Source organism: Sciurus vulgaris (genome assembly GCF_902686455.1).
Source record: "Sciurus vulgaris genome assembly, chromosome: 14".
Lineage (NCBI taxonomy): Eukaryota > Metazoa > Chordata > Mammalia > Rodentia > Sciuridae > Sciurus > Sciurus vulgaris.
The window spans coordinates 29,044,642-29,069,271 of NC_136475.1; the positions used below are offsets into that span (position 1 = coordinate 29,044,642).

Consider the following 24,630-nt stretch of genomic DNA (forward strand, 5'->3'; position numbering starts at 1 on the left):
GGAGTGCTTTACCACTGAGTTACATCTCCAGTCCTTCTTTCTTTCTTAATTTTTTTTTTTTTTTTTTTTTTTTTTTTTTTTGAGACAGGATTTCTCTTAGTTGCTGAGGATCTTGCTAAATTACTGAGACTGGCTTCAAACTTGCAATCCTCCTGCCTCAGCCTCTCAAGTGGATGGAATTACAGGTGTGTACCACCACCACAGTGCTCAGCTTTGTAGTATTTTTAACAATGAATGTACATTATTATTATGGGAGGAAGGAGGTCAATAAAAACAAGCAAACAAAAGGACCATCTTTACAGACACTCAGGTAACCTGAACTCCTTCACACTCTAGTTACCCCATAAAATTTTTGTGATGATGAAATAAAAATTCTTTCAAAAGCCTTAAGTGATTTATACATAGAATTCTATTTTTTTTTTTTTTTTTTTTACACTGGGGAGTAAACTCAGGCGTACTTTACCACTGAGCTACGTTCCTAGCCCTTTTTTTAAAAAAAGAAAAAAAAAAAATCTTTTGGAGCCTGGATCTTGCTAAGTTGCCCATCTTGCAATCTCCCTGCCTCAGCCTCCCCAGTCACTGGGGTTACAGACATGTGTCACTACTCTTGGCTTATAAATAGAATTTGAGGAAATTTGTTATCTCTGAATCTCCGTGAAGCAAAAACTTAAACCATGTTTAACCTTCTGACTAGAAATAGATATCTAATAAATGGCTGTTCGGTGAATGAATGAAGGAAAGAATGAATGAAAAATACATACATAAGTCTAAGCATGTTAACATAGGTGTGGATCCATTATTACCAAGCCCAGATAGCAGCTCAGACCTAGACTCACTGGCTGCTTTTTTTGATTCATGTCAAGATTAACTGCCTGATCTTGACATTGGCCACACCTTGGACTTCAGGATCTACAGGTGTCCCTTATTATTACCTTTTGAGTGTTTGTGTGCAAAATAACATCTACCAAGTACTGCTGCATATGGGAGAAATATGCACAACCATCCACATATTGACTTATTTATTATTCCTGTAGATAAAATGGCTCTTTGACAAGAATTTCTGTAAGGAATAAGTATAAACATTCAATACTATGCAGTAAATCAAATTCTAGACATCCTCAGCAGCATTAGTAAATCATGTTTTAAACATTAAAATGTTTTAAAACAGCGAACACACACATTTATATTCATCGGCCCATATCAGCTTGAATAAAATTATATAATGTAAAGCCTCCCATAGCTCCGATGAGGAGTTATCTTATGAGATTTTTCTCCCAGAATAAGACCTGTATTTGATTCTTCATTTCAGAGGCAGCTTAGGAACCTGGACTGAAAGTCAGGGGATCTCGAGTTTCAGGTCCAGGTCCATCCCTGAGGTGTCTAATAGATGAGGGTTCCTTTGGGGTTCAAGTTTTCTATCTTATAAAGTGCAGGGGCTGATCTTGGAGGGTCTATCTCCATTTAAAATTCTACCCTCAGGTTTCTAGTGGTTGGTGTGACACCAACAGAGATTGCCCCACTATTGGGGTGGGATCCTGTAGGCTGAGGAGTCTCCCAGGCCTTCTTCAGTAGGAAGCCAGAACACAGAGAGGAAACGAAGCCTGCCAGGTGTGGAGACAAGTGTGCACATAGGTGTACACATGTACGTACATGTCTGACTGCCTCGGAAGGCCTGAGGAATTTGTGCTGCCCACCATTTGGAGTTCAGCGCATCATTTATCTCAGTTTAATCTGTAGTTTATGCAACCTGATGTGTTGTGGACTATATAGCCTTTTCCCCTGGAATTCCCCACTGCACCCCTGACCTGTGCTGGGGCCACCAGGAAAGTCATAAGATTGAACCTTAGGGAACACATTGCATTTACCCAACAATGATCCAGGATATTGTCACATCACAGGGTCCCTTACATGAATCCTCCTGAGAAAAACTCTCTGTGTTCAGGGTCAGAAATTGTACTTCTGAGCAAGTAGTTTACACGAATCTTGCTGACCCTGGGCCTTTTAACTATAACTTCCTTGATGATGGTTGAGAAGCTTAGGCCAGCTCTCCACAACCACATCTGCTAAGGGTGGACTCACGCTGCATTCCTGGCTCATTCCTAGCTTCCTCTTATCTTCCCCTCCTTCCTGTGTCTCATTTTCATCTTGTTTAATCATGTGGCATGCATATTTAAAAGTGATAGCAAGTCTTGTCCAGAACAACCCACAGCCCCAAAATAAATATCTAGGCTATATAATACACAGACACACACACACACACACAGAGACATACACTTTGACCAGTGAGCATTTTATCTTGTTGAACAGACCCGACCACCTGTCCTACCAGAGCCTGTTGCCCTTACTGTCACCTCTGATTGTTAAAACAAATCTCCTCACACTTTCTTAGAGATGGATTGGTTTTTGTCAAGCATTTGCTGTACGCCATTTACTGTAATCCTCATAATAACTCCGGGGAGCAACCAAAACAGATTTTGCAAATGGGGAAACTGAGGCCTGGGGAAATTCAGTGATCATCCCAAAACTTTACAGCAAACTGGAGAAAGAGTCGAATCTCTGGCTCTGTGACTGGGTACCATGACTCTGATTTTAGGGTGCTCCTCCTCCAGTTCATCCCGCCTGAGCACAAAGGAAGAGGGGCTTCAGTCATGACTCCAGACCATTTATAGAGCATCATCTCTGTGCCACATTCCATGCTGCTCCCAGTGGGGAGTGCTGGAGCAGAGACAGCTAGTCCCTAATCACCATAAACACAAGGACTAAACATGGAAGTGCATGAGGATGTCGTTCAGACATCTAGGCAGGAAAATGGCAAGGTGGTTTGAAGTACCTGGGTGTGCACAAAGCTGATCAATTCTAACACCCACATAGGAGTTCAGGTCGGCGTGCCCTGGCTAAATGCTCAAGGAAGAGGTAGAACTGAGCTGAGGGGTGAGTGAATATGTGTGTGTGTGTTTGTGTGTGAGGAGGAGGTACAGCCCAGTAACTGGCCCGACTGAGAAGGAGGTTTGGGTAATCAGCAGGAGGCAGTCCAGGGAGGATAAGGCAGAGAACACCAAACCCCTTTGGCCAAATGGACCTTGGAGAGCCATTTGCGGTGGAGGCCCGGGAACAGAGATCCTGCCCTCCAGGTCCTTACATCTAGGCGGGGACCAGCAGCATTCAATGCCAGCTCCATTCCCTATTAGGCAAAACGCAGCACCATCTGCACAATCCCAGGAGCAAGAGCAGATATTTTATAACTTCCTTTTTTCTTTTTAAGTCTACATTAAAAATAAATGTTCCCTTCAGCTCTCAGATGTATATCTCTGGTGCAACCTGCCCACATTCCCTCCCGCTGCCCTTTCCAGAACATGGCAGGGGAAAGGAAGAAAGAGATGGATAGAGAGAGGGAGCCAGTCCACCCGGCTTCAATGCCAGTGGATCGCACCTCTTCCAAGAGGGAAACGCTGCAGGCGTGGCCGCGCAGACGGTGGAGAGAGCCCAGAATGCGCCGGTACCAAGGAAAGTGGAAGAAGAGGGAAACAGGAGCCAGCAGCTAGGATTGCTACCCAGCCTCCACCCTATCTCGCTGCAGGACCTTGGCCAAATCACACATCCTATCTTTGCTCCCATTTATAGTTCATACCATGGCTGGAGTCCCCTCTGCCACTCCAGTCCCCCGGCAGCTGTCTTCTCTGCACATCTGTCTGTATTCTTGCTCTCACCTTCCCCTTGGGTGCATCCACAGCTGGGGACCCAGAACTTTCAGGTTCTGGTCGTCTGACGCTGGTGCCCATACTGACCACACACAGGCGACCTGAGCTCTGTTTGTGTCTCTGTTTCTTCATCTGTTATATGTGGGGTACCCTTGGCACCTCTCTGGGCAGTCAGGAGAGGACAGCATGGGAAGAATGTGGCTCAGGGTCTGGCACGCAGCTTGTGCCCCTGCAGGTCAGCTCTTGGCGTCATTCCCCTCCTCCTTCTAGCTCTTTTCCAGCCTCGATGGTCCCTCCTTTCTCTGAATCCTGCAGACTTCATTACACAATCCAGAGTCACCTTTGAGCACAAGTCTTAACTCCTCAAAAAATAGAGAGCTCTTCCTCCCAGGACAAGGCCCAGGCTCCCGGCTAGGAGAACACTAACTCATTGTTGAGAACATTAAATACTTCTTGACCAAGAAAAGATCTCCACACAACTGTGACAATGGCCATGTCACCTTTCGTCTCTTCCTCGCTCCTTTCACCACCGTCCTAGTCACATGGGGGTGCTGTCCCGTGGGGAGGGGGTTAGATGAAGTTGGTGCTGACTCCTCCCCACTCCCTGCATCTTCGATTTTGCTGTGGCCTTCTCTGTTTGGCTAGGGACGTGTGGGAAGAAGGTGTAGTGTGCCAGTTCTGAGCCCAAGCCAGGAAGCCTCGGGCAGCTCTGATCCCTCCTGGGCACCCAACACTGCTAGTAGGAGACTTTCCTGATGTCTACTGGTCCGAGGAGGCTGAGATAGACAGAGCAGAGGCTAGCCAGGTCTGCTGATCCCAGCTGACCCACAGGACAGTGATCAGACTGACCCTGGCCAACTGCAGGCCCCTGAGAAGGAGTGCTTACAGATGTGCCTGCCGTGCTTGGGTGCTTGTTACCCAGTGCCATGGCAGCAATTGCTAAGTGATCTAGGTGCACCACACAGTGACTATGCTGTCTTAGGTCCAAAATTTTGTACCATGACAAATATAACTTGAATTATCTCACCAGTGCTACTGGCTCCTGTGTGTCCGTGCTCATCACCCCACCCAGCAGAGGCCATTAGCTCGCTTCTGGGGCTGTCCTGGGCCAGTGTGTGCTGGACCTTAGTGTCAGGCCAAAGCTAGGAAGGGGGGCCAATGGTCCCATGCAGAAAAGGGTTCACAAGAAAACCACAGCTTCCTTCCAGGCCTCCTCCTTCAGAGCATCTTAACTGCTGCAGACAGAGTCTCAGTCTGAGAGAGCGGCACCCCCAAATTGCCATCTGCTTGGCCAGGAGTGGGACAAGAGAAGCTAAAGACAAGGAGAGGGGCAGCAAGGTCACTGGTCACCATTCTGTGCACCAAGAGAGCTGGCCTCAGAGAGAATCGAGCAACTCCACCCCCCATGGTCAGTCCCCTATGAAATTGACTCAAGTGATAAAGATTTTTCAAAGTGTGGAAGATCTGGAGGGGAAGCAGGGGTGTGTGAAAACAATGGATGGTAAAACTTACGCCAGGGGAAGGCTGCTGGGACAGAATGATCTTGCTTACCATGAAAATGGCAGAGATAATGTCCTCTCCCCCACCCATTCCCATTTGGCTAATCCCTCCAGGAACCCCCTACCAACCCAAGATGAGGTCAGATTCCCTCACAGGCTCCCCTGAGTTCACTTCGGTGGTCCGCACACCTTTTCCATCTGTCTTCCTCAGGAGCTTTGGAGGGGTGTGACCACAGGACATTGACACCACAGACCTCAAGTCCCCACTGCTGGAGGAACGGTGCTTTGACACGGCCCCTCTTCTCCCACCTTACTCAACTCCCCAACGTTCCTTTCTGACAAACAGGCCACGAGCCCCAGTACCCAACAGTTTGCCGGGCTCTGTTTCTTCTTTTTTTTTTCCTTTCTACTTTGTCTCCATCTTCTGATTTATATGGTTAATGATCTGAAAAGTGATGCCCCATGCATTAGGGGTTTAGCTATTTATAGGAGGCCAGCCAGCTAACAAAATATCTTTTGTCAGATGAAGTCTGAGCCTGACTGGTCAATTCTAGCTTAACAGGAACAGCACCTTTTGCATGGTATGGCTGGTGTCCGGTCACATGGAGGGCAGACAGGGAGGAAACTGGGAATGTGTGAAATAGAAATCTGGAACCAGGAGGCTTGGGAAATGTCAGAATGGCCCTGGAACATGGCCACGTCCCGACATAAAGCGAATCCTTTACGGCCCACCCCAAGTTGTCCCCACCTCTGGGACATGTAATGAGGCTCAACAGCACCTTGGGGGTTTCTGTGTCCACAGGATCATCTGTAGTGCTAGAGCGAGAGGGCTTGGAGTACAGAGTCTAAGCTCCTAATACATCAAAAGGAACAGAATCTCATATGGATTTCTCCCAAGGCCACCAGACTCCCTGATCGGGTGCTCATGGTCCACCCTCCTCAGTCTCCCAGCAGGATCTGAGCCTTTTGAGAGTTCCAGATGTGATAGGGGGATGGAGCAGCTGGGGAGGGAGGCACAAATGCTCCCTGGAAGAGCTCAGGCCCACAAGAGAAACCCAGCTCTTGGCATCTGAGGCACTATGGTGGCCAAGGGTGCAGAGCACAGCAGCAGCTGGGAGAAAGGATGAGGGCAGGACAAGGGCTGAACCTCTGGGCCAGGGTGGCCTTGCCCTCCCGAGTCCCATGTACATAGAAGGAACAGCGCTGCTCACCTCTTGATGCAACCCCAGGAACGAGGTTCCGGTTCTAAGAAGCCACCATGTTGATGAGGACTCTTCTGGGAGGATCCCCCAAACCGGGAGCCCTAGACCACAGGGGCCTCGGGTCATCCTGGGCGCGCTGGCTTAGCCGCTGTGCTTATGTATAAATTGGGATCTTCTGCCACACACCAAAGGGGGAAAAGTTCCCATCTTTAAATGTTAAGCTTAAAATAAGACACTACACGGGTGCCAGTGGATCTGTGAAATCTGCTGACTAAACTGGCAGCAGCCCCTGGGAGGAAACCAGCTCATTTCTCCCGCGCTCTGGTGGGGGCGGGGGTTACTCTCAGGCAAAGAGGAGCAGCCACGGGGTCAAGCCGGGGAAGTTCGCCTGGGCAGAAGGCAGCGTGGATGCCACTTCCAGAAGCTCTGCATCAAGGCACCTGTCAGCCGCGCTCACCCCTTCCCTTCATCACTCAGGGGCCTGTTCCTAGCACGTTCGCTGGCACCGCCGTTTCTATTTTGGTAAGCATTTTCAGTGGCTTCTGCACGCCTGTATTTCTCACCCGCTCTCTCCGACCAGGGGCTTCCCTAAGGTGTGGACTGGAACTTTCGCTGCCCTTAGACCAGGTTTTGCTGAGATGTTCCGCACTCTCAGGCGACAGCAGGTGCTCAGAGGGTCTGATGAGGCTGGAGTGCGCCAGGCCTCCGGGGAGCGGCAGGGAGGAGGGCTAGGAATGGCACGATGGGTCCTCCCGTCGTTTCTCCAAGTCGGAGCGCCACAATGGAATGCCACAGGCCGAGGCCACCAGGGGCCTGCCTCTTGGCTCTGTTCTGAATCTCAACATGCCGCTCTTTGAGGCCGGGAGCTGGGGTAAGTGAGCACTGTCCTTTTGGTTCTGGCTGCCGTGGGGGCCTATCGTTGGTCCAGCTGCCAGTTTTGCCTCAAGCAAGGGATCACAAAGGCTCTCAGAGGTCAGCGCCATCCCTGCACCAGGCACAGAGGAATGTTTGCTCCAGGCCAAGAGAGGGTTGGTCCTTCCAGGACGTGCACAGCATCTGCTTCAGCCACACATTCCTGAATGGCATCGCGGTGGATCGGCATCAAAGTTCCCGGATGCTGCAGGACTGTGGTGGGCTCGCCTGGACGCGTTTGTCTTGCGCAGGACAAGGAGGGAGTGGAAAATCGGCGATGCCTTGGAAATAGTGCTGCATCTCTGGGCTTGGACGGCACATCCTGGTTGATGGCAAGAGTCCACTTGGCCTCTGAGGGAAAATGAGACCATATCCACCTTTGCCCAGGTCTTTGGTTTGGCAAAGAAGTGAATCTGTCAAATGATACATCTTTGTTTTTAAATGTTGATGGGATATTTATAAAGATTATTATGGCAGACTCTTTTTGCCTACCTATTAACCATTATTTCCTTCTTTCTTACTGATAAAATATAAATTTGGGGGTCAGCTATAAACCAGCTAAATCTTACATGAAATGTAAGCAGAACTCTTGTGTGGGACTTCCAAGAAGACTTCTTAAAAAGAGCTGACACGGTTGGGAGATACATCCTTTTATTTCTCTTCTTTATCCTCCATGGAATATGAATGTTGTGGCTGGAACTCCAGCAGCTATATCAATCTGTGAGGTGACTTTTACAATAGAAAGCAGCACCAAAAATGGGTGATGTAGACACATGGAAGACTGTGTTCCTGGAGATATCATGGGGGTCTGCCTACCTCTAAAGTTCTTAGACATGAGAGAGAAATAAACTATTTAAATTAATACTATTACTTTTAACTTCCTACTACATGACAATGATCCTACTCTTAATTGATATAATCACATACCATGCTACAAAGAAAACCACAAAACCCCAAGTGGCAGAATTATGGAGGCCACATCTCTGAAAATAAGATAAGCTATAAAATTAATTAAAAGAATAGATTTTTAAAAACTCACCATTTAGAATTTAAAATTATTATTTTGATTAATTGACTCAAAATCATAACTTAAACTTGCTTAGAAAATAACAAGAGAATCACCATATATATGAAAACCTACTAAAGTCAAGTATTAGATATATTCAAATTCACAATGCTAAACACTTTCATTAGAAGGAAAAAATGAGAATAAATAAACTAAGCATTCAAAAAGTAAGAAAACCAACCACAAACAAACCAAAGGAAAAAAGATATAAAACAAAAGCAAATATGAATAAATTAGAAAATAAAATAGAAAAATTGATAAAGATGTCCAAGAGCTGATTTGTAAACACAACTGTCACAAATCCAGTTATTTTAACAAAAGGGATGGAGATGAGGAGGGGAACAAACTCAAAATTAATCAAAGGGAAGTTCATGGTATTTAAAAACACTGACATTTCAAACTTTTCTATAACAAAGACACCAGAGAGCAAAGAAAAACAGCTGGAGAAGAGATTTGCAATTTCTATAACTCAAAGGATTAATATTCAAAATAGAAAAATATCTCCTACAAATAAATTAGAAAAATACAGCCCATGGAAGAATGGAAAGGGTATGAACAGGTAATTCACAGAAGAAGTGGCTAATAAACAAATGAAAAGAAAAAGCAGTCTTTTTTTGTGTTCAGGGAAATAATTAAAACCACCTTCTCCCTCATCAAACTGGCAAAAATGTTTAAAAAATGAATACCAGTGTTACAGAGATGTGGGAAAACATCCCCTCTTCAAAGGGAAATTCAGTACTATCTATTAAAAATGTAAATGTGCATGTCCTTTAAGGCAGCAAATTCACTCTCTGGAATGAGCTCTGGAGAAATCCTTACACTTTGCAAAAAGAGCTGTAGCATTGATTTTAGTGCGAAATAATCAGAAACACCTTAAAAGGAGAAAACAGACTCCTACTGAGCAGAAGAAAAGCTTATTATGTAACTGCTTAGTAAGGTAATTGCAGATACATTGTTTTGTGTGTGTGTGTGTGTGTGTGTGTGTGTGTGTGTTAGTTTAAAAAAAAAAACCCTATGAAACAAATAAACCAACAACAACAATTTTTTTTTTTTTTTTTTTTTTAATTGCTGGAGATTGACCCTAGGGTCTTACTGTGCTAATTGTGAGCCCTACCACTGAGCCCCCTCCCCTTTTTTGTTTTTGAGATAGCTACAAAAAAATTTTTTTTAAATGATGGCTTATAAGTACACATATGCCAAGAAAAAAAGCCTGAAAATTCACACCAAACTTTTACAAGGTCACTTCCAGTCATAGATTTGGAGTTGAGACACATCTGTGTTGTCTGAATTCTGAGCTAAGAGGACAGTCATATACCGCTTGCACAACTTTTAAAATATTTTTTATAAAAAAAATTCTTGGTGGTATTTTTGAATCCCAAAGAACATATTCATGTATTACTTGTGTAATTTTATAAAATATACAGAGAAGATTTTTTAAATCCCAGAGTTATTTCTGAACTCCAAAGATAAGAGAAAAAAAAAATAATCAAATGATTCCAAGGGAAGCGGGGGTGGGGGGGGGTTCACTTATAGAGGAAAAGAGATAAGGACAGCTATTGTTCATGTATGAAAGGGGAAAGAGACACTTCCGGGTAGGCAAGAATGCAGAGACTGGATTGGCCACATACTCTGAATGTTATTCAAAGACACATTCTAGCTAAACACAAAACACACAAAGCCTAAATAATGTGATATTTAACACAGCTGTTAATGAGGGCTTCATAAAAAGAGATGCCAGGTTATTTCCAAAATCTTGGTGGGTGCCTAGAGGGAAAACAGTAAATAAAAACTAAAGTAAATTGGTAATGTAGGTAGGGTGAGAAATCACATTCATTATTTGATTCTTTTGTGTATATATATATATATATATATATTTTTTTTTTTAGTTGTCAATGGACCTTTATTTATTTATATGCAGTGCTAAGAAACGAACCCAGTGCCTCACACATACTAAGCAAGCACTCTACCACTGAGCCACAACCCCAGCCCCCATTATTTGATTCTTGATAGTTAACAGATATGTATATATATGATACAATCTCTCTGAACTGTAAAATAATACAGATGAATAATAATTAGAAAAAATTAGGATGTTCCCTTTCCAAGCTACTTAAGAAACTAAAAGGACCAATAAAAACTACCACTCTAGTACAAATTGAAATAGAAATGGAAATAATAACAACGTTTAATGAACAAACCAGAAAAAAAAAAAAAAATTGATGACTAGGATACATGGTCACAACAATCAGTAGCAGAATAAATATGAATTCTACTTATAGCTAAAACTAAACAAATATTTCTCAAATTAGGTTAAAAAAATAGAAGGGCTGGGATTGTGGCTCAGGGGTAGAGTGGTCACCTAGCATATGTGAGGCACTGGGTTTGATCCTCAGCACCACACAACAATAAATAAACAAAATAAAGGTATTGTGTCCCTCTATAACTAAAAAAATTTTTTAAAAACTAAAATTTATTTTAAATTTAAAAAAGTAAAATTCAACTGGGTGTGTCACATGCCTATAATCCTAGCAACTCAGGAAGCTGCGACAGGAGGATCGCAAGTTCAAAATCAGCCTCAGCAACTTAGTGAGGCCCTAAGCAACTTAGCAGGACCCTGTTCAAATAAAATTTAAAAAGGCTGGGATGTCGTACAGTGGCAGAGTACCTCGGGGTTCAGTCCCCAGTTTACCATTAAAAAAAAAAAATCAGCTAAATTTAATCTAAAACAAACCTATAATACAAAACAACACAGAAATTGAAATAAAAGTACAGGCAATGGTATACAAGGCAAATAGACTAAACAAAATAGCAACAGAAATATTGCCATGAGATAAACAGAATTCAAGGCAAGAATATTCAATAAAATAGAAATATTTCACATGTATGTGACAGAGATTAAAATATTAGGAAAATAAAACTGTCATGAATACACGAAGCATCACTGCATTAAAATATATATATGACGACTGCAAGAAAAGCAAAAAAAAAAAGAACACACACACATACACAAAACCACAGTGGGAAATTTGCAATCCTTTCTCAGAATATTTCAGAAATACGTAATAGTTTCAGAAAAAACACATAAGGATAGAGATGTGAAAAATACTTCAGCCGATATATTTATATATATATAATCAATAGTATATGCATAAAGTTAGATATGATAAACAAGCTCTTGTATTCTATAGCATAGTAGGGGGACTACAGCCCATAACAATTCATTATTTCATAAAGAACCAGAAGAGAGGAGTTGGAAGATTCCTAACACAAAGAAATGATTCATGTTTAAGGCAAAGGAAATGCCAATCACCCTGATTTGATCATTATACCCTGTAGACCTATATCAAATTATCACACTAGCCTCCTAAATATGTACAGTCTCAATTTTTTTAAATCAAAAAATGTAATCTGAGGGATATAGACATCAATTTTTAAAATTAAAAATATATATGTATGAGCTGGGTGTGGTGGTGTTCACCTATAACCCCAGGGATTGGGAGGCTGAGGCAAGAGGATGGCAAGTTCAAAGCCAGCCTCAGCAACTTAGGAAGGTCCTAAGTAACTCTGCAAAACCCTGCCTCAAAATAAATAGGACTAGGGAATGTAGTTCAGTGGTTAAGCATCCCTGGGTTCAATCCCCAGTATCAAAATATACAGAGATAGATAGATAGATAGATAGATAGATAGATAGATAGATAGATAGATAGATAGATAGATAGATAGATAGATGATAGACAGACATGAAATGAAACATTTCAAGTATACAGAAAAGTCTAGAGGATAATATAATGAGCATCTATGTGCTCTCAAGTCTTACCATTTGTAAAATTTTTGTGAAAATTTTGTCTTTTCTGAGACAAAACAGCACAAATACAAATGAAGCACCCCCTTTTCCCTGCTGGATTCCATTATCTTCCCTCTCCCCAGAGTGAACAGGACCTCGAATATGCTGCTAATTGTTCCCATGCATGCTTTTACATATACATAGAAAATACACCCATAAACTATATATAATATCACTTTGCTTATTTTTAAGCATGATCTAAATGACATCAGGGAGCATTACTACTCTGCTACTATTTTTTCATTCAACACTGTCTTTGAGATTTATCCATATTCATAATGTGGAATACTTAACACAGGAAAGAAAATAATGAACCAGCGCTCACCCTGATTCCAAAACTGAACAAAAAGAAGACTGGAAACCTTTGCAGAATTAATTTTAAACTTTTACTTCCAGAAGGCACCTTTGTGTTCCTACTTCCCAAGTCCTTTTGGAAAACTTCCCTATTTTCCCTGACAGCTCAGGAAGTGAAAAATGTGCAGGGAAGGCACTTTCCTGTCGTGCCGGTGGAAGTCAGAGCACCGTTTAAGAAAACGAGCTTGACACTGAATGCAGAGCAGGTGAAAAAAGAGAAACCCATACCATTTTTATCTGATGGTTTCCCTCCAGGAACTTATGCCAAATCAATAACTCGGTCAAATATTCACAAACTATGATGTAAAGTTATATACGTTCAGAGTTTCATTTAAAGCAAAAATCTTTTGAAAGTAGCACTTACAATTGGCGTCCCGAAAGGAATGTAACCTGTGAGTGGGGAAGAGAAGCGTCAGGTCTTAGAATCCACCAGCTCAACCCCAATGCCCACGACCTCCACGCTTGGTCTTGGCAATGGCCCTGAGGCTCAGGACAATAGCAGGAGGCACCTCCAGCCCCTCGGATGCTCTCTAGCTCGGCCATCCCCATGGCCGACGTGTCCAGCCTCCTTCTCTCTGCTCTCCTTCAGCCAGGCAGCTCTCACTCCCCTCCCCACGCCCCTCCCGAGCCTAGAAGGCTGTTCCTGCAGGCAGGGTTGCCCTAGCCTGGAACCACTATAGAGGTGCGGGTGTCCCATGATTTCCTCCATGAGGAACAGGGACCCCCGTTCACACTCACTATGCAAGCCTGGCCACCTTCCAAGGGCCTCAGGATGCTTTCCTTCTTCCCTTGGCTTGTCTTTTTTTCCTTCCCTGACAAACATGACTGTTTCTGGAAATAGAATTTCCTACCCACCTGAAATATGCACCTCTCTGTGCCAGAGCTGCTTAAATCTCTAGTGCCCTAGTTGCACGCCCATGCAGAGCGGTGAAAGCTGGGGTGAAGTCGGCCAGGCCCTGCTTATGGCCCCAGGCAAGGCTTCTTCCATGGCCCCATTGATGTCAATGGGCAGCCTCCTGCCCTCTGACTTGTGGCAGCTAGAGATGGCACATACTCATCTAAAGCCAGGGTTTGCATCCTGCGTGCAGGTAACTACATGTGCTGAGTCATCCTCCTCCTACCTGCTTCCCTCTGGGGAGAGTCCCACGTTTGGTCAGGGCCTCCAAGATATATGACTCAAGAAGGCCCAGAATTACAGGAGAAGTCAGGCTGGAGATGACAGCCTGCCAGGCCCAGTGTGGGGACTGGGGACACATGGCCACAGCTCCAAGGTGCTGAGAGCCTTTGCTGCCTTGGAGTTCTTCGGGACAGAGCCATGGGCCACTGGAAACTAATTCCCCGAGTCTGCACCATGGAATCATGTGACCTTGTGTTCACCGGCTGCTTATTCTCTCACCTCTGTGAGGTCAAGGAACCCTAAATGATTCATCCAACTGTAGCCTCTTTCTCCAGCCACATGAGGTCCCCCAAAGGCAACAGTCATCAATCCTCCCAGATCAACCTTGTGGCCCAGGGTGGGTACACCCATTGTACTAAGAAATGGCAAGGAGCCAACCCCTGGTATGAGTGTAACCCTCTGTGATGTGACTCTGGGCGAGGCCCGTAACCTCTCAGAACCTTGGGCAGGACAGCCACGCCAGCCCTAGCCTGCAGAGGGCAAGTGCCATCTGAGGTTCAGACCCAAACGTACAGAACTGTCCCTTCTGTGACCACTGGGTAGGGACAACCTGGGGCAGAGATCTTGTCTCCCCTCTGCCTACTGTTCTGCACTGAAAAGGAGTCCAGCCTTCTCTAGGCACAGTAGTGCAAAGAGAGGGCATCCGTTCTGCAAGGAGGATTAATTGTGGGATCAGAAAACAAGGAGTTAAGCTGCAGGTGGTTGCCTGGAGCGGACAGTAGGGAGCAGGACTGGGAAGAAAAAACAGGATGGTACCCAGGTCAAGGGACAGGCAGTAGAAGTGGGTTGCTCATAGCAGGCGGGCCCTAGTGAGAGGGGTGGCTGAGAATATCAGATTGCCCCGTGGGGGCTGCAGTTCCACCCCAGCCGCTCAGGCAGAAAAGGCAGGCAGGTGCCACGGGGGATCCTGAACCTGCCCAGAGTCTCACAGTTGAGCCGAGATGAACACATAGGTGCAGGTGTGATCGCGTGCTTAAAGGGCTCCAAATCTCCCTCAGGCCTCTATATCTGGACGCCCCTGGAGCTGTGACCACAGCTCAGGCTGGGCAGAGCCAGAGGGTCCTGGGAGCTTACCTGACATTCTAAAAGGCATGAAGATCTTCTCATTGGTGTCCGGGTGCAGAATAGCCTGGCAAGAGCCGGGAACAGAGCACAGGTCGGCAGTGGGGGAGGGGAGAGGGAGAGGCAGGAGGAGGGGGCAAGCAGAGGTGTTAAGGACAGAAGAGGACAGCTTCCCTCAGAGGCGCAGAGGCCAGTGGCTATGTACTGCCTTCTGGCTGGTTGGTCCTTTCCACCATTCAGATCAACAGAAAACCAAAGTGTGGGCCTCGGCAGCACCCTCCTCCTAACCAATCCTTAAAGCCGAGTGTGGGGAGACTTAAAGCCTGTGGAGGCCAGGACTGTGTCTACCTCACAGGCCTCTCCCCCCTGCCCGGCACATACTCAGGATATGTGGATGGCGCCCAGTTCTTCCTGGCAACCACAGCACCCAGGGAAAGGCCATCCTGGCCCAAGCTCCAGGCTCAGAAGCTCAGGTTCTTGGGTGCTGGACTGGAAGGAAGGGGTGAGGTGGCCAGTGGCGAACAGGAGGGGCAAGGCTGGGAGGGAAGAAGATGGGCATGCATAGCCACGGGAGGAGGGGCTGCTTCTGCTAGAACCCTGAGACAGGGTGGGCAGAGTCCAGGAAAGCACAAGGGACAGAAAAGAATCCAAAACTGGATTACCTGCTTGATTTTCTGTGCACTCCAGAGCTGGAAAAGAGAGAGAAATACATATTAAAAGCAAACCAGGCCGGGTGTGGTGGTGCACGCCTGCAATCCCAGCAACTTGGGAGGCTGAGGCAGGAGGATTGCAAAGCTGGAGGCCAGCCTGGGCAACTTAATGAGACCCTGTCTCACAACCAAATAAAAAGGGCTGTGGAAAGAGACCCATAGAGTAGAGGAAAGGAATCAAGAGGGAAGGAGGAGGGAGGGAAGTCCTAAGGAATGAACCTGTCAAATCATGCTATGTCCATGTATGAATACACCACAATGAATCCTGATTATATGTATGATTGTAATGTGCTAATTAAAATAATAGGAGGGAGATCTGTAAAGTAAGCAGATCGGGGGGAGGAAGGGAGGGAAAGAAAATGTACTGGGTAATGAGATTGATCAAATCACGTTACATGCATGTTTGAATATAGCATAATGAATCCCACTATTATGTATAATTATAATGCACCAATAAAAATTTTTTAAAATAAAATACATATGAAATTTGGGGAAGAAAAGAGGAGGGACCATGGATGGTAACTGGGTGGCAGAGTGCTTGTCCAGTAAGGGTGAGGCGCTGGGTTCCATCCCCAGTACAGGGGGGAAGGAATTAAAAGTTTAAGGTCTCGAAGCCTTATTTTATTTTCTAACCTAGGAATCCAACTCCAGAAGCATCAGAGGCTTCTGCTGTCCTCTCACCCCAGACCTGGCAGTCACCTGGAAGGTGTGATAAGAAGACCAAGGACCACCAGGGGCACAGCTAGGGGTTTGCACACAGATTATCAGATCACCTAATGCAAGGGTTCTGCACTCTGGCTGCACATTAGGATGGCTTGGGGAGCTCTTCCAGTGTTTTCCTGAAGCTTCCTAGTTGATTCTAAGGTACGCCCACTGAGGTCCCCAATCTAAATGGATACACTTCCGCTGTCTCCCAGAATCACTAGCTATAGCGCAGTGTGGCTTTTTCAGAGATAGTCTGCCTGGATTCCTGGTTCTGTCATTGCTGCCTCTGAACCTCAGTTTCCTCATCTGTGACCCAAGGATAAGAGCTGGCCTCTGACACAGCTTGTCTAAGAGGTATCGGAGCAGTGCTTGGAGCAGCATCAGCACACAGTAGGTGTTCACAACTGTTCACTGTTGTTAATATTATATTCCTATTGTTATTTGAAGAAGGTTGTGAGAAGAAAAGGGTAGCTTTCAAATGAGGGATGAGCTGTGTTCTTTCCAGCACAGCCGGGATGGGGGTGGCTAGAGAAAAAGAACAATTTGTCAGTCCCTTCAAATGATATAAATGCTGTCTTTCATTGACTCTAGAGATCACTGATTCTAAGACACATTATCATGTGCCACAGAAGAAAACTGACCTGATGTCAAGACCCCCATCAACTACAGGACTCATCCCTTCTTAGAGATATTAAAATGTGATAAAATCATTCTTTTTTACAAAAATCAAACAAACAAGATAAATAAAAATTGATATTGTGGGCAAAACAATGGCCAGTGCATGTTTAATGAGGAAGAAGGGCTGGGGGCTAGAAAGAAGAGTCTGCCCACAGCTGATATTTAAAGTTTTAAAGTAGAATAGTTGTAGCCAGGCATGGTGGTGCATGCCTGTAATCCCAGCAGCTCAGGAGGTTGAGGCAGGAGGATCACAAGTGTGAGGCCAGCCTCAGCAACTCAGTAAGGCCCTAAGCAACTTAGCAAGACCCTGTCTCAAAATAAAAAGTAAAAGAGCTGGGATGTGGCTCAGTGGTGAAATGCCCCTGGGTTTAACCATTAGTACCAAAAAATAAAAAAAATAAAAAAACAATAAACTAGAATAGTCTTTATTTGTACAGTAATGATGGTCATTGGAATATACTCTAAGATGCAGAAGTTAAGCAGGCTTCTGGGTAGTAAAAATAGAAGTTTTAAAATTGATACATTAAAGTTGATGCATTTTATTCACAGCTGAGTCCCTCAAAACTTAAATCCCAGCCTAATTAAGGCTTATTTTAGATACATTTCAAGCATACTTGATTGTCTGCTATTCCAGACCAGGCAGATCAGAAGCAGATTTTTAAAAAATAATAATGGGGAAACAGAGGAGGCAGAGGAAAGAACCCACTGCAGGATCCCTGCAAGTGAGCACATCAGAGCAGGGGGAACGATGAGAGGCTGGTCCTTCCCTCTCTGCTCAGAAGGCGCCTCCCAGGTCCAGGCCCTGTCCCAAGTGCCTCCCAGGCCCTGGCACAACTCCTGACACCTGCACCCTCCACCCAATCATGCTCTTCCATTTCTCACCTCTGGATTTACTGTCCAGCCTCCGGGAGGCAGGAATTTGCCTTTCGGTATCTCCTGGCACCATCTCCCAGAGTGCCTGGCATACAGTAGGTGCTCCATAAGTGTTTAGTGAAGGAATATCATCCTCTAAAATAGAAGTACATCCAGGACTCAAGCTGACGAGGGATGGACGCAGAGCTGCAGAGGGTGGCAGTGTGTCCCACACACCCGCACCCACAGATGGGCTCAATGGGAAGCCAATGGGCTCTGCCTAGAAGACGCTCCAAGCAAGATGTGTGGGGCAGGGCCAGAGAGCACGGGTCCCCAAGCCCTGGCCCTAGAGATGGAGGTTTATTCTCCAGAGAAGTGGAAACAGAGAAGCCGAGATGTGGGGGTCACAGGCAGAGGGGAACAAGTCCAAGGTCTGAGCACTGCACCTGGGCCCCCAGGAGACCCCTTCCCTGGGAAATAGAAAGAGGACCACAAGAATATGCCCCCTTGGGCTGGGGATATAGCTCAGTTGGTAGAGTGAATGCCTTGCAAGCACAAGACACTGGGTTCAATACCCGGTACCAGAAAAAAAAAAGAATATGCCCCCTATGCAGTGCTGAGAAGGAGGCCCTGTTCTGGGGATCTGCCACTCTGATTTCTTTTTTTTTCATTTTTTGTTTTGGTACCAGGGATTGAACTTGGGGCACTCAACCACTGAGCCACATCCCCAGCCCTATTTTGCATTTTATTTAGAGACAGGGTCTCACTGAGTTGCTTAGCACCTTGCTTTTGCTGAGGCTGGCTTTGAACTTGCAATCCTCCTGCCTCAGCCTCCCGAGCGCTAGGATTACAGGCGCGCACCATCATGCTGGGCTGATTTCTGTCTTGACTTTCTTAGAATCTTTATCTTTGAATTTTTGTTGAAGGCTGGTGCACAGCAGAGATGCACTGGGAGCCTGCAGCCATGGTTCACTCATGGTCCTGCCATCCCACTGGCCACCCCCTCTGGGCACCCACCCAGTGACCACTGCCACCTTCCACTCCTGGCAGAGGGCTCAGTGCAGGGAGCATGGGGTAGGACCAGTGGGTCCCCAACGCTGAGGCTTGGAGCGGGGCTCTGGGTGCCTGGGAGGGTCTGCGCTTGCCCTACATGGGTCCCTGTGGTCAAAGAAGGGTGACATTAAATAGCAAATAAAAAACACCTTGTCAGGCTGGGGTTGTGGCTCAGTGGTACAGCGCTCGCCTAGCACACTTGAGGCCCTGGTTCAATTCTCAGCACCACTTAAAAAAAATAAAAAATAAAGGTATTATGTCCACCTACAACTAAAAAATATATATTGAAAGAAAAACACCTTGTTAAGAGGCTGGGGACGAGAAGGAGAGGAGGGGGAGAGGGAGAGAGCAGGGCAGGGGAAGGTTTTTTTTTCTGCTGTTTGAAGAAGGATCTTGCATTTTCATTTTGCATTGAGCCCCCAAAATTTTGTAGTTGTCTCTGCCTATAAATGAACTGATATTTGGAGGACCTAAGTGAAGAAGATTCTTGCTAAGTGAGTTTACACATGCAGATGTAGAAGAGGAGTTGGAGGAAACCAGATAACACAGGAACCCAGGAAGCTTGAAGAGCCTGAACAGAACCTCCAGAGAGTAAGACGTGGAAAAGGAGCCACACACAATGAAGAGGGGACAGACCTCGGCTCGGCCGCCTACTGGACACGTTTCTCTGGGAAAGCTATTTTGTCTCTGGGCCTCAGCTTCTCTATCAGTAAAATGGGTTGCTGAAAGGTGAGACAGAGATGGCACTCAGCAGCCCCTGCTCTTCCCAGGCTCCCCAGCAGGCAGGTGGGCTCCTGGGACTAGGGGCGGCTGGGGCACTGATAGCAGAAATGATGATCATCATTTCACCTGTCCTCAAAACCTCTCAGAAAGGATCCGGTGGAGGACAAGGAGGCCCTAGAAGATGGTAAAGTCATGAAGTGAAAGGAACCTGGTCCCTGACCAACAGCACGTGGCCAAGACCCTGCAGTGCACTGGATTCAGACACGAGTGAGGAGCAGAACTCACCATAGTAAGTCCCTGAAATCTGGGGCTTGCTCGTTATAGCACTTGGCTTAACGTGACTAACACAGAGGGTTAAATGAGATATGCATATATAAAATATTTGACTCATAGAACGTGCTCAGTATGGTTGCCTAAAATAGAGGGGAAGCAATTAAAATGAGCAGTTTTTAAAAGATTTAATCATCTTGCAAGGCAACTGCATCTCCATTGTCTTATTCACCCAGCACGCCTGTGAGGTGGGGATGTTCTTTGCAGACAGGGTAACATCTCAGAGAGACCATGTGGCTCAGCCAGGGTCCCCAGGGCCTGTAGCAGGATGAAGACGGGGCCCCAGGTCTCCTGGCCTGCATGCTGGGTCCCCCCATTCTCAAGGGGCCATCTGGAGCAGGTCAGTGTCTGCAGTTGGCTAGGATGACTGCCGGACCCAAAGCGTAAGAGGAGGGAATGGCTGGCACTATCCTGAGGTCCCAGACCCCAGTGCAGCCTGGCAGCAGATGCTTCCTGCCAGCTCCCTCATCCTCCCTCCCACCAATGTCCAGCAAAACAGCACCACAGTGGTAAGCCATCTGTGTCCCTTGGATTCTGGGACTGTCTCCTTCACCTCTGCCCACAGGCCAGCGACAGGACATCAGGCAGATGCAGGCTCAGTGGCACAGGCAGGAGTGTAGTAGAGCAGCAGCAAGAAGGTCCTGAGGAGGCCAGAGCTGGTGGACAGGTCCTGCAGGCCACAGTGTCACCACCAGCCAGCCAGCAGATAGGCCGGTGCCACAGATGAAGATGGCAGCAAAGCTTCCCAGCAACACATGCTCTTCTGTTTTGTTCAACACTTTCTCTAGGAGGTTGCAACTAGTGTTATCTCGAGCTTTACAGATGTGGAACTGAAGAACAGAGAGGTTAAGTGACTTGCCCAAAGAATTTGAACTCAGATCCAAGTCCCCACTCTTTTTTTCCTTTTTTCTTTTCCTTTTTTTTTTTTTTTTATCGTGTGTGTGTGTGTGTGTGTGTGTGTGTGTGTGTGTGTGTGTGCTGGGAATGAACCCAGGGCCTGATGCTTGCTAGGGCAAGCACTACACCACTGAGCTATTGCCCTAGCCCCTCCAAGTCCCCACTCTTAAACACCACTTGCGTTTGTCTCTAAATGCCAAACACTGCTGCACAGTGTTCTGCTCTCCCTCATGTATTTGGTATCTTTTCATATCTGTGCACAGAGGGATGTATTCTTCTTAGTGGAAACTTTGAGGATATTGTAAACCGTCCTGAGCTGGGGATGGAGCTCAGTGGCACAGCACTTGCCTACCATGCATGAGGCCCTGGGTTTGATCCCCAGCATTGAAAAAACAAAAACAAAAAAAATTTTAACAAAAATAAAATAAACTGCCCCCTACTGGCAGACTTTAGGCAACTTCCCATCTTTTTGTATTGTGATACAATACACATAAAATTTACCATCTTAAATGTAAGGGCACAGCTCTATGGCAGTAGGCACGTCCATACTGTTGTGCAAACACTAACCCAGCCATCTCCAGAACCTTCCCATTTCCCCAGGTGGAACTCCACCCACTAACACCACTCCCCACTCCTCCCCCAACTTCTGGCAGCCACTGTTCTATTTTCTGTCTCTATGAATTTGACTACTCTAGATATCTCATATGAATAGAATCATGCAATATCTGGGTGACTGTCATATCTTTTGTCAGGACTATTATGAACCATATTTTAGTGAATTTCCTGGAGTTCTCATTATTATATCAGCACTTAAAGAAAAAGGCTAAATTTCTGCAGATGTTTCTGGCCTGGTACAGAAAAGATTGATGGCTACTCTAGAGAGAGGAAGTAGGTAATTGTGGGAGAGAAGGGAGATTTCTTTCTTCATTCTCTGATCTTTTTATACCTCTAGAGTTCCATATCTTGTTCATAAATTACCTATTCTGTTAAAAAAAAAAGTAGAGCTGAGGATATAGCTCAGTAGGTAGAGCATTTGCCTCACATGCACAAGGCCCTGGGTTCAATCCCCAGCTCCACATACACAAAAAAAATTAAAGGTAAGGGCTGGGGATGTAGCTATGGCAGAGTGCTTGCCTAGCATGTACGAGGCCCTGGGTTCTATCCTTAGCACAGAAAAATATAAATAAATAAATAAATGAATGAATGAATGAATAAATAAATAAATAAATCGATCCACTAGAAAAATGGCAATGAGGTACACAATATCCAGGCCCTTTACTGAAGCCTGTGGCATAGACCACTAACCGTCCAGCTAAATCTCTGTCCTCTTATTCCACAGTTACAGAAAACTTTGCTGGCAGGTGGCTGATATACTACCCTGCATTTTCCAGTCTCCTTTGCAGTTAGGTCTGTCCATGTGTCTAAGCCCTTAGTGGTATTGGTGGGAAACTGAGATGTGTTTTCAGGTCAGTGCCCTCCCCATCCATGCTTTCTGTCCCCTCCTCTGAGCCAGAGCTAAGATGTGGCTGCAGCCCAGCTCAGCCAGGCAGACGAGACAAAGCCGAAGGGGATGGTAGAGAAGCATAATATAGGAGACCAGGACCCTGAATGACCCTGTGGAGCAGAGCCACTTGCCTGTGTGGAAGGTGCTTTGCTTTTTTTTTTTTTTTTGCAGTGCTGAGAATTGAACCCAGGGCCTTGTGCTTGCAAGGCAAGCACTCTACCAACTGAGCTATCTCCCCAGCTGAACTTGTATTCTTATGCAGCATGGAAATGACCTTGTCTTATTTGAGTGGGGGCATTTGGGGATGTTTTTATTACAATGACAGAATAACTCTAATATGATCCCTTTGGGGTTAGATGAAACTGCTCCCATGATGTTGGGGAAGGTTCTCCAGGGAGGAGAAGAAGCGATGGAAGTGAAGATGGCTTTTCAGGATCTTGTGGCATCTAGCAGTGCACAAGTCTCAGGAGGGCTTGGGATGAAGTGGGAGGAACCTCTCCATTTTAATGAAAATCCCTAGTATGACCTGATCTTATTTGGGTTTATCCCCTCTCCATGCTACAGTGATGATAGTTATGGTCAAGAACTTTGGCCCTGGCTCAGTCACTAACTTGCCTGGTCTTCCTGTATGGTCACTTCACACCTTAAACCTGCACAGTTGTTAAAAATTAATCAGGTGGAACAAGTCTTGCCAGGATCCCTTCCTGCCCAACAATCCACTTGCCAGGTCCAGCTCTAGGGAGAGCAGGTTCTGGTCTGACCCCTGAGGTCTTTTCCCTGTAACCTGCTGGACCAATGAGTTAAATGCTAGATGAAGAAATGAACATGCGAGTCAAAAGTTGGTTGCTAGTTTGAAGTTTCTTGAGCCAATCCTGTAAACTGGTTACAGGGGAGGATTATTCTGGGATGTTAAGCATTGCAAGCAAGACCAACTGAGACATGGTGGATGGGTCATCCACACAGAGGATCTAGGCCAAGGAGTCCCAGTGTCTTTCCAGTAACCCACTGAACCATTTCCACTTCAAATTATAATCCCTGCTTGTAACCTGATCTCATTTGGGCTCAGCCCAGAGCCTAGCTCCCTCTATGCCACTGAACAGAAAAATGTGCAGCCCTGATCTCTTACTGACTCCAGTGACAAGGCAGTGTGGATATGAGACTTTGGACTTGGATGTTTTCAACTTGGGGAAGGAGGAGAGAGGGCAGTGTGGGGAAGGATTCTGAAACAATGGGAAGTTCTGCTGATTTTATAAGTGGTTAGCATCTCTACCAAGCTGCCCTCTGAACCCGAGTCTCAGAGTGGAGACCAAGGAAGGGACAGGGATGGGTTACCACCTGCTTCTAGGAGAGGACAGCCCCCAGCACCCAGGGGAGAGCAACTGCCCAGGCCCCACCCCCAGTCTGGCTCGCTCAGCTTCCCCTCTGCCTCTTTCCAAGCTGCTTCTCCAAACCTCCTAAGGCAGCTTCGACAGAGCCTATTTAAAACAACCTCCAGAAGGTAATTAAACAGAGCCTGAAGGGGATCCTTCTGTAAGGCAAAGGATGCCTCCATCAAACAAACAAAAAAGAAACTTCCCAATTTATCAGTTGGGCCAATTGCATTATACTTCACCATTAATTCTGTTGCCATGGTAACTCCCAGGTAATATGTACCTGTACAAGTCTGTGGGGGGTGAAATAACCTTCCCCCAATTCTTTTTTTTTTTTTTTTTCTTTTGCAGTTCTGGGGATTGAACTCCAAGGGCCTCATGCATGCTAGGCACTCTACCACTGAGACATCCCCAGCCCTGACCCCTAGTGCAGACATATGAAAGAAGAGGCCCTCTGCTTGACTCTGCAGCATAGCATTCACTCCTTATCCACACAGCTTCTCTTTATGGAGAGGACAGACCCTGGGGTTGAACAAGGTTATTGCCAAGATTAATAATTGATGTGCTTAGTGAACAAATATTTATTGAGCATCTTCTATGTGCTGCACACTGCTATAGGTGCTAAGGATATATCAGAGAAAGAAAAAAAAAAAAAAAAAAAAAAAGCTCTGGATTTGTGGAGCTTGCCAGCTAAGGGGGACAGGCGATAAACAATAAAAATAATAAAACAAAAATTCTCTGCTATGTTAGGTGCTTTAGGAAACAAGGGAAAGTGGAACAGGTAAGAGGATCGGGAATGTGTGGTGTGGTGGCGACAGAGGTTACAACAGTGAGGGGATCAGGGTGGGTCTCAGAGGTGACACTGGAGGAAATTCTCAAAGAGGGAATGAACTCTGCAGATATAGGCTAGGAGACTAGCAGACAGAACAGGAAATGCAAAGGCCCTGAGGCAGAAGTGGGCCTACTAGGGGTGTTTGAGGGACAGCAGGGAAAC

The 24,630-nt window shown here is 45.9% G+C and overlaps 1 protein-coding gene across 6 annotated transcripts in view; it reads right to left on the reverse strand.

The window, feature by feature from the left end:
• SFXN5 (sideroflexin 5) overlaps positions 1-24,630 on the reverse strand; it is a 110,938-nt gene that overhangs the window by 57,224 nt on the left and 29,084 nt on the right. For all 6 annotated transcript variants that reach the window (XM_079111460.1, XM_079111459.1, XM_079111456.1 and 3 more), the window contains exons 4-6: positions 15,477-15,503; positions 14,827-14,881; positions 12,940-12,965 (exon numbers count right to left, since the gene is read on the reverse strand). In XM_079111460.1, the coding sequence (XP_078967586.1) occupies positions 12,940-12,965; positions 14,827-14,881; positions 15,477-15,503 (108 nt within the window). The remainder of the gene's footprint in view (positions 1-12,939; positions 12,966-14,826; positions 14,882-15,476; positions 15,504-24,630) is intronic.